The following is a 10175-nucleotide window of genomic DNA, read 5'->3' on the forward strand; positions in this document are numbered from 1 at the left end:
CTAATCGTCGCCGTCGCCCCAAACGTCTTTCATCGCCACCCGACGTACTTTGCATCCTCCTTCCCTTCTCTTCCACCTTTCTCCCTCCCCATCTGGCCCGCGTTGACTCTACTCCAACCCATCAGCGACAGCCGCCCATCATGTCGTACTTTATGACTCAGTGAGCTCTTCCCCCTTGTCTGTCGTCCGAGCTGACATGCAGCCTGCACTCTGGATGGCATGTTGATCAAGTGAGTCATTTCTCCTCCTCTCAATGATTCTCCCTCCTTCCCCTCGATCTTTTCGGTCGAGTAATTCTCTCTCTACCTCCCCATCATATGCGTTATGTGACTCCTCACCATCAGCCATCGTGTCAATTCCACCCAACCTGTTATCTTCCTATTTGCTTCTCCTCACCGCAGACATGAAAAGAATATACGGGTCATCATCTCATCAGCTGAACGCGGTATGAAGATGTTCTGTGCTACATACTGACTTCCAGTCCATACTAGTGGAAGAAGATAGAGTAGTTGTCATTCGTTTCGGACACGACCACGATTCAGATTGTATGGCAATGGATGAGACTTTATATGGGGTCAGCGAGAAGGTTCAAAATTTCGCTGTTATCTATCTGGGTATGTCTCCTTCTTTCATCCCTTCTCTTCTTCCCATCTATTTCATGTATACGACGTCGGTCAGTCATCAGCCTGGAGAGTCGAGAGGAGAGGTCTCAGCTTTGGGGAATATCCTTTCCCGTTAGTAGTGACTCTTTGGACATACTGTGTGGGAAGCTATCGAGAAGCGTTGGAGAGTCCTGGAATTGCAGACTGAGAGATCAAATGAGGATGGAACTGACATCATAGTGGATATCACAGAAGTACCCGATTTCAACAAGGTGATTAGCTCCTATATCTGGCCGACTCTCATGCTGATAAATAGATGTACGAATTGTATGATCCTTGTACCGTCATGTTCTTCTACCGGTGAGAAAGCCTTTCTATCTCTCTCTCTCTCTCTTATCATGCCTCCTTCAATTGCGATTGGTTCTCAGTCAATATTGACTCAGTGTTTTCAACTGCTCTTCTACTTGGCATCCGCCTTGGGCTACTTGTTTGATGTTCCTCACGCTTGAAAGTCAATGGCATACGGCGTTGCGATGAGAAGAAGCTTATTCCCAGAAACAAACACATCATGATTGATCTCGGAACCGGTAATAACAATAAAATGTCGGTTTTCTATCTAATTTGCTATTCATATCTGCTTCTCACTCGACTCCACTACTTTGTCGAATTGTTCCAGACCTCAGCGTCGTCTTTTTTCCTTCTGCTTTTGCGGAATTCTCTTTCTCCCCTCGCAACCTGACCTTACTTCTCGTGATGTTCCACGCAGGCGCTGACGAATAGAAACTGGGCCATAACGGAGAAACAAGAAGTGTGCCAAGTCTAGTTCTTCAATGCGATATGCTAATGGCAGATGATCGACATCATCGAAACCGTGTATCGGGGAGCATCAAAGGGGAGAGGTCTGGTCGTTTCTCCCAAAGGCGAGTCGTGTCTTTCATTCTGCTACCCGGGCAGCGACATGTTGTGAGACATCGAGCTGACTAGAAGATTACTCCACTCGACACAAATATTAATCCAATTCTCTTTTCTCATCCATCTGTAAGCACCATAAACTATGCATATATCATCTTTTCATGCTGGACTATCGCGCCGGTATCACTGTGAACATCCGGGACATGTATGCAGGGTATCGTGAATATACAAATCACATTCTGAGCAGAAATCCTTGAAACATCTTGCGCATCTGGTGTGTGAGCTCGAAAAGGGCATGTATGCGGATCTGATAGCGTTGTGACATGTGCTTGTGTGACCGCGGAGAAAACAATGAAGGGATTCGGACAGTGGGACGACTGACCTATATCTTCCTGTGGGGGATATTCCATCGACGACATGCGCACTGCCTGTCTCGTCCATCTTGTCCATCAGCGACAAGTATAAGCCCATAGAATTGACGAACGGTTTTGAAAGATCTATCACATCCATAGCATGTCGGTGATGATCTTTCTCTATCCCCCATGGTGGTCTCAACAGTAAGAGCGTCATAATGGGCCACGGGGAATAAGAACCAAAAACTGTACTTTATCAGCTCACAGATGGCGACGAAAGAAGCTTCTGGCCCACCTTCTTGCCAAATGAGGACTACTGACCACCATTAACCCACAAACCTCACAATCAGTCGGGACGTCACACAACTTGCTCCCACATCTAGGACAGAGATATCCTCCCTTTTTCAACAACCCATGACAAACACAAAGTGTTTCACCACCAGGTGGTAATCTCACCGGAAAGCCCATGACCATGAGATCTCCGACCGGGGGTGGTCTACTTCCATCTCCATCGACCCTGTTCCCACCTGCCGCCAGAGCGTTCCGAACTCCTAATGTGGTGGGGTTGGATGATTGAGTTTGGGCAGGGGGAGGTATGGTTTCCCATAATAATTCACGAAGATGATCTTCATCCATTGCCACACCGAATTTTCCACCCGTTCGTTGACATATCTGACGACATATCTTGATTTCACCAGAAAGGGAGATGATGGAAGTTCTAACTCTGGAGGATGAGAGATCGGAGAGGACTTGATGAATGTTGATAGGACCGTCAGGATCGGCAGTTGATATGGAAGAGAATACCACTAGGATTTCGAGGGATGAAGTGGAAGGGAGGTGACTTAGAGATCAGCCACACTCTAGAGCCTTATAGACTGTCCAAAAGCAGACCATAGGGTGAATTTTACTCACCTCATACCTCCCTTAGCCATGACCAGACCGTTCTGTAAGCTTGGTTCACCGGAAGGTTCAAGTTTGCGTTTATCAGTGAGGACGGAAAGGATTTCTTGTGGATTACCTGGGATTAGTCGCTGGCTCTTGTTCGAAGGGTGTTCAGACATGGACCCAGTCATCATTGGGTTCATCACTCACCTCCCATAGGTATCAAAACCTCTGATAATCTATCCCGCATGATAATCATACCTATTTGTCCTAACGGATTTTGATCAAACCATTCGACGACGTATGATCGCATGTATTGAAGGGTCAGTTCGAACCTGAGACATGAGCTTGGCTCATGGATGGAGTTTACTGGATTATGTAAAATACCTCACCGAGAAGGACGAAAGTCTTTGTCCAATACCGATTCTGACAGATCGAGGATGATAAACATGTGTCTTATGATGGATCGTCGTAGAGGTGTGTCTATCTCTGCTCTGCAAAAGTCAACATAGGTTTGCTAAGGACAAGACTGACTGACCTCTTTCGTCGACCACGAGCTATGAGACTGTCGACAGCGCTCTGTAAACCACCCTCCGCATCTTCCTGTACCACATCCCAGCTTCGGTTGTATGTGCCTTCCCAGACCGCCTGTCCTTTCTGAGATGTAAGCGTTGAGCGAGCCATGTTTGATAGGAGTACAGACTCACCTCGGCCTGGCCGTTCACACTAGCGTTGTGCTTTCCCTTGGCGGCTGTCGAAGTTCTCGGTTGATCATCGTCATCAACCTCTTCATACTCTAGATCAGCTGTTGGATCGTAGTTGTCATCATCCGGCATTATAGTATGGTACAGAGTGACATGGTCAAGCCATAGAAGGACCGCACCATGAACACTTTTGCATGCACTGGGTGCTATAACCCCCACGTGATTTATTTGAGCCCCCCACTATCCATTTTGATCCCGCGTTCCTCCTCCTCCCCCTCTACCCACCCGAGAGGTGGTATTTCCTACTCTGACTGCTGCACCATTGCGCACCCCTCTTCTTGACCATCCTTATAAAACTTTCTTGTCTAGTGAGCACTCAGTCATACTCTAGTGCGAGCCGTTACCCATGACCGACTTTTCCTGACTTGTCACCTTGAGCTGGCCGCTCGAATCCTTGTCGACGAACCCTCTACATCTTTCACTAGTTTTCCACCCCCCCTTGCAGGCACTCGCTCTCTCATGACCTCACACCCTTGCTGTGAGTACTACACACTCAGATAATTGACTTACTCGCTGATCACTATATAGCTTCACTATCATGTCACCCTCCAACCCTCTATTCTCTCCACACCGACACGACCGCTATGACGACCACCCTCCCGCCGCTGCCGGACCATCCACTCAACGTCCCTCTCAATCGCATTCTCACCCCAGCCCTGCCAGACATAGCGCAAGCAGTGATGAGGGAAGATTTGTGGATGCTGAAGGGGATGGCGACGATGCCGATTTTCGATTGAGAGAAGGCATGATGGGTTTTCAACCTCCTCCCCCGCGTAACATCAACACCCGTCCTACGCCCCAAAACGTATACCCTCAAGCTCTTCCCTATCGACCCGTCACACCTCCTAGCAGTCTCTTTGATTATGGAATGTCAAGTCCAGCACGTGATCGCTTGATCAGCTCTTCTTCCATGACTTCCATGTCATCGACACCCAGAGGGCGAAGGGCACCGGCCCCTGCTGCTTTGGATCTCAGTCCGAGGTCTGAACGTGAAAAGGAAAAGGACAAGAAACAGGTGGCTCTCGGTCTTGGACTCGCTCCTGTTGATTCAAATGTCACCCAAAGAGCAGTGACGGACTCGTATCTCAACCGGGTTAGTACGGTCTTGACGCTAGTCCAGAACAGTACGCTGACCTCAACAGACCACCACTCAACGTGCCTCGCGACCTTTACCCCCTGTACCAGTCCAGAAACCCCGCTCTACTACCTTGGACTACCCCTCAACCTCCGTGGATCCGTCGAGCTTTTACCACATGAACTCGCGGTCGAATGAGACACAACCTACCTCCATCCCTGCCTCCCCTTCTGTCCCTCTTTCTGCTGTTGGGACCGGTCACATGAGACCTTCGTGAGTCTGATCATCCCTCGGCCTGAACGATTGCTCATCTGCAGAATTGACTCATATTATCTTCGTTCACGGCAGTCGTCTCCCAACCCCGTGCAACCCATTCAATCACCAGCATCGCCTTCTTCCCCGACCGACACGGATCCGAATAACATTGATCGTCGGGCTCTGATCGGAGTGGGAGAACTCTCAACACCCCGTTGGACGCAAACCAACACCTACCCGCATATGAGAACTCCAAGTGTTCCCCAAATTCCCCACGTCCCGCAGCCACTCCCTCTGCCTCCAAGTCACTCCCTTCCAGCTGCGGCTTCTGACGCAAGTAGAAACTGGTCTCAAGGTGAGAATGGGTATGGACTCGGTGTTGGAGTCATGGAGCGGGTCATCGAGGAGAGTCCCAGAAAGGGGGAGACGAGATCTAGACATCTTTCCCAGTCGTTGGCTCCGCCCAGAGTACCTTCAAAGTCGACCCTTAGGTCGTCTGCACCACTTACAGCTCCCGCGAATCCGAAGCCCACCGAAAAATCACCTTTGATATCCCTGGGGGCCCTCACCGACTTCACTTTCGATTCGACCATGGAAGCTGCTTTGGCTGCTTCACTCTCCATCTCGGATGAGGAGGCCCAACCGTCTCCTGTCGCTCTGCCTCCCACGCAAGACGTTTCAGTTTTGTCCGCTGTACCTATGACCACCACTTCGACTAGATCTCCCGCAGATCTCATGCCTTTGGAGACCACCGCGCTCATGGGATCCCCCGGAAGTGCCCGGTCTCGGATCTATGCTAGACGATTGGAGAGGCAGGCAGCCGCGGAAGCTTTGACGACCTCCACCTCCGGAGCTCTGAATTCTCAACCGCTTTATGGGCACGTGCGAACCGCGTCAAAAGTCTCACCCCCTCACTCGGCCGACTCGCAGACCTCACAAAGACACCAACGCCATAGCAGAAAGACGCCGCCTGCAAAGGATCGGGATGCCACGCTAGCGAAACTGCGTCAAAGTCCTAGTCATGAGATTATTAAGCACTTTGCACCCAAAGACTTCTCCCACCTTCCCCCTAGCCCGTCCAGCGCGTCGATCAATCAGTTTCTTCGTGGCTCTGGTTCCATCAGCAATTTCACCATGGGCGGCGCGGGCTCCCCGCCTAGCGATACCCTCAGTCCGTCCACGTCGTACTTTGCTCAGACAATGTCTAAGACAGCTTCACTTCAGAGATCCGACTCGCATCATTCGAAGCTTGGCAAGTCGGGCTGGGAAGGCAGAGAGGTTGATGCTTCTACAGCAGAAGCATTGCGAAAGCTGGACGGTTTGGGTAGTACTCCAGGCAGGAAATCATTGAAGAGCAAAATGTCGACCGGCGCCTCAAGTCTTGCAAGTCGACCGGGCACACCTCCACCGAGTAAACGTCGATCGGCTGACAAGCGTTTGACAGGAGGATCAAGCCATGGTAGTTTGAAGGAGAACCAACATGGCAAGGACTCGCCTTTGAATGCGTGGGTGAATGTTTCTGCGGAAGAAGTAGCTGCGTCGATGCGCGGACGGACCAAGGATGGGGCCACCGAGGCGACTAAGGGAGACAAACGGGAATCATCCTCCTCTACCAGTTTTGCGGGTACTCCAACGTCGCGTGAGTCTATGCCGACCAGCTCTACCACACCGTCCTCTACTTCGGCCGTCAAGGGTGACAAGACTCGGCGTATCAGCGGTGGCAGCGATGTCTCGACCTTCAGCGATGCGCCGGAAACAAGTGGTAAACCCCGCGAAAGGGTCGTCCCTCCTGTACCTCCACTTCCAAAAGGCTACATCTCAATGCGTCAAGGTCTCTCCACTGCGGCACAACCTGCATTCGTCCCTTTGGCGGGTGATCCCTCATCTGCTGCTCCTGCCCCACCAGCACTACCTGTCACTGCCGAGCGCCGACCTATGGAGAAGAAATGGTCTTTCTCCTCTGCTCTCAATCTCAAGCTCCACAGTCGGGAACCTCCTTCTCCCTCTGAAGCGCCGAGTGAAGAACCCGTCGTCAGTCCTCAAATGTCATGGTTGGATGTCCAGCGTACCGACCTCAACTCGCCTCCCACTGTGGATTCTCGATCGAGCTACAGCACCACCCCTGTCGCGCCAGCTGCCACGCTCGTCAAACCTAGTTCAGCTGGTCTTCGACTGACACCATCGTCTATTCCATTTTTCCGCCGTGCCTCTTCATCCTCAATACAAAAGGTCACAGAGCCCGTACCAGAAACTCCCAAATCAGCATTACCCCCTCCCAACAATCGCACGATGTCCAATACCTCGACAAACTCGACCCGGAAGTCCATGTTGGGTATGCACTTGCCTTCGATGCTACGAGGGAGCGCGTCCAAACGTGGCTTATCGGCACAGCTTTTGCCTGCTCCTCAGACTGCCGTTCCACCTCAATCACTGGAACCGGTGGAAGAAAAGACAGATACGAAGGTCAGTTGGACGGGTCGGAAGAGAGGGAAAACGCTCTCCATCTCTGCTGATTCTCCGTCCATTCCCCAACTGGCTCCGGAGAGACACGCCGTCAAGACGAAACCATCGGTCGAGGGATCGTTACGCAGCGCTCGTGGATCTGTGTCATCCAACAGAAGCGAATCCACGGTCAACGGTGCCACGCTCAACCGCAAGAGCGATCTGCCATCAATCATTGGTTCTCCTTCGATGAAGCATGTCTCGTCGACATCGTCACTCAAACAATCCTCCGATGCGATTAGTCTGGCCACAAGAATCCCTCGGATCGCCAGTCGACCAATCGTCTCGCCTGCTCAGCCCTCTGTCGGAGGAGGGGGAAGCATGCCTCCTCCTGTTCTACCCAGCACAATGACACACAGCCGCAGCACGACCCTCCAACCTGTCACGGCAAGAACCATGACGGCGACGATGAGCATGGCTGAGCTGGGCAAAGGTAGAGTCAGCGAATTCGGGACCTTGGGGAATACCTCTCAGCCACGACAGTCCACCTCAATCTCCCATCGTGCCCATCTTCTAGCACCTATGTCATCTAGACCTGAAGCTCGTCGTCCAGTTGTACGTCCATCTGAGCCGCCGAGACCTGAAGGTGTGCCACCTTCCAAACGTCACCTCCCCACCCTTCCATCTTCCGCAACTGCCATGACAATCTCAGCAAGTGCCAAGCGAACCTCGAAGGACCTTCGACCCACCGCAAGCCGACGAAGCTCCAAGGACACGTCGAGTGGCGTGGAGGAAGATCAGGGTACTATGAAAGCCTCCAAATCTCTGCACTCAAAACTCGGCGTACCACGCTCGGCCCGAATCACCTCTTCTTCGTCTGTCGGGGCTCCTGGCTCTGCCACGACCTTCCGGTCTTCTGCTCTGGTGGGAGACTCCTCCTCGCCTAGTCCATTTGAGGATGATGAAGTGCTTGGGGATGCGGAAATGAAGGCGTATGTGAAGCGACGACAAGCTCGTAAAGCCGCGGGAAAGAAGGAGGATCTTACAGACGTACAAGGCTTTCCCGAGGATGTCCCACCCGCGGAACCCGTCAGTCAGCGATCGTACATCACAAAGAACCTGGCGAGGATGTCCGATTTGGAGCGTAAAGAGGTTCTTGACTTTGATTATATTTACTATTCTCCCCCATCTCGTATCTCTCGTCCCTCCTCGGCGAACAGTGTCATTTACAACAGCGGATATGATGATGAAAGGGGAGATTACATTGTTGTCGAAGGCGATCATCTGTGTTATCGATACGAAGTCGTCGGGATCCTGGGGAAAGGTTCCTTTGGTCAAGTAGTCCAATGTCGAGATCACAAGACGGGTGTCTCTGTCGCTGTCAAGATTATACGGAACAAGAAGAGGTTTCATCAACAGGCATTGGTGGAAGTCAAGATCTTGCAAGATCTGGTGCAATGGGATCCAGAGGACAAGCATTTTATGGTCAGGATGACGGACCATTTCTACTTCAGAGGACATTTGTGTATCGTCACGGAACTTTTGAGTATCAACCTGTACGAGTTGATCAAGGCGAATCAATTTGCGGGCTTTTCGACAGTCTTGATCAGACGTTTCACTACGCAGATGTTGGCGGGTTTGCAATTGATGAGATCGCATAGAGTGGTTCACTGCGACCTGAAGCCCGAGGTGTGTTTGTGTTGCTTTAATAGTTGTATCAGCTGACGAGCAGAACATTCTCCTGTGTCATCCGAGCAAATCGGGGATCAAGATTATCGATTTTGGCAGTAGTTGTTTGGAAACTGAAAAGGGTGGGTGTGGTTTCAAGACCATTCGGGGTCGATGCTGATGTTCAGTTTATACGTATATTCAGTCGAGGTTCTACCGAAGTCCGGAAGTCATATTGGGTATGAACTATGCTATGGCCATTGACATGTGGAGTGTGGGGTGAGTCTATCGACTGGGATGATGGGGATCCTGCTGACAGATAGATGTATAATGGCTGAGTTGTACACTGGTGTGCCCCTGTTTCCAGGAGAGAACGAACATGAGCAGCTGGCCTGTATCATGGAAGTGCTCGGGGTACCCGAGCGACATATCATTGAGAAAGCTTCCCGTCGTAAGATATTCTTTGGTGAGTTCAGGCTGTGTGATGGAACTTGGGAGACATGGAAAGTGTGCTGATGGCAGATGCCACTGGAGCACCACGACCCTTCGTCAACGCCAAAGGGAAACGTCGTCGACCGGGGACCAAGACCCTGTTCCAAGTGCTGAAATGTGACGACGAGTTGTTTGTCGACTTTATCGCCAAATGTTTGACCTGGGATCCTGACAAGCGTCTTAAACCTCAACCGGCCATGCGACACCCTTACATTCTCGCTGGCAAACGGCGTGCTCTGCCAAGTTCGAGAGATGATAAACGATTGAGCGAACGTTCTACTCCTTCCACCAGGTTACTCCATCAGATGACTTCTCCGGGTAGTAGTAGCAACGGCAAGGAGAAGGAGAAAAAGGCAGGGCAGGGGTTGTTGATATCTCCACCTACACCGTTGATGGCTCGACATTCGGGACACAATCCTCATTTGACATCATCTGCTTCCAAAGTGGCCATGTCGATGAGTTCTGGGAAATTGAGTACGCAGGCGTTGAGGAATAGTACGTACATGGTGAGTTTGTTTTCCTCTGGGTAACGAGTCGAGTTGATCAGATCAGTCTTCGCCCAAAGTCAGTATCGGATGATGCAAGGGAGAAAGCTGGTGGGTGGTTAATGAGGTGACGAGGGTTAAAATGTGAGAGAAGAGAGTGTGAAACGAAGAAACGACCTGTTTATACGATATCTGTCACGAAAATAGCATCGAGCCAGCATCACTTTTTCTTTCCTTTTCTATAC

The 10175-nt window shown here is 51.1% G+C and overlaps 4 protein-coding genes across 4 annotated transcripts; 3 read left to right on the top strand and 1 right to left on the bottom strand.

Annotated features, from left to right (window-relative positions):
* Positions 1 to 72: 72 nt before the first annotated feature.
* On the top strand, positions 73 to 1678 carry TREMEDRAFT_36330 (uncharacterized protein). Its single transcript, XM_007000755.1, has 9 exons — positions 73 to 160; positions 203 to 230; positions 482 to 614; positions 843 to 874; positions 919 to 962; positions 1158 to 1205; positions 1383 to 1410; positions 1453 to 1522; positions 1590 to 1678. The coding sequence occupies exons 1-9, from the start codon at positions 141 to 143 to the stop codon at positions 1613 to 1615; spliced, it is 429 nt and encodes a 142-aa protein (XP_007000817.1). The 5' UTR covers positions 73 to 140; the 3' UTR covers positions 1616 to 1678.
* TREMEDRAFT_72606 (uncharacterized protein) lies at positions 1643 to 3602 on the bottom strand. Its single transcript, XM_007002038.1, has 9 exons — positions 3457 to 3602; positions 3288 to 3406; positions 3142 to 3243; positions 2960 to 3084; positions 2780 to 2885; positions 2163 to 2708; positions 1999 to 2113; positions 1897 to 1955; positions 1643 to 1785 (listed from the first exon to the last, which is right to left on the bottom strand). Exons 1-9 carry the CDS (start codon positions 3583 to 3585, stop codon positions 1698 to 1700), a joined length of 1389 nt encoding a protein of 462 aa, XP_007002100.1. The 5' UTR covers positions 3586 to 3602; the 3' UTR covers positions 1643 to 1697.
* A 439-nt stretch (positions 3603 to 4041) lies between these two features.
* TREMEDRAFT_55770 (uncharacterized protein) lies at positions 4042 to 4819 on the top strand (the record flags this gene model as incomplete). Its single annotated transcript, XM_007000977.1, has 2 exons — positions 4042 to 4606; positions 4656 to 4819. A coding segment is annotated over exon 1 (358 nt), but the record flags the coding sequence as incomplete, so codon positions are not given.
* Positions 4820 to 5536: 717 nt separating this feature from the next.
* On the top strand, positions 5537 to 10175 carry TREMEDRAFT_41420 (uncharacterized protein). The gene is made up of 7 exons (XM_007000846.1): positions 5537 to 6888; positions 6952 to 8974; positions 9018 to 9096; positions 9142 to 9232; positions 9277 to 9419; positions 9476 to 9951; positions 9998 to 10175. Exons 1-7 carry the CDS (start codon positions 5543 to 5545, stop codon positions 10022 to 10024), a joined length of 4185 nt encoding a protein of 1394 aa, XP_007000908.1. The 5' UTR covers positions 5537 to 5542; the 3' UTR covers positions 10025 to 10175.

Source organism: Tremella mesenterica (genome assembly GCF_000271645.1).
Source record: "Tremella mesenterica DSM 1558 unplaced genomic scaffold TREMEscaffold_1, whole genome shotgun sequence".
Taxonomy (NCBI): Eukaryota; Fungi; Basidiomycota; class Tremellomycetes; order Tremellales; family Tremellaceae; genus Tremella; species Tremella mesenterica.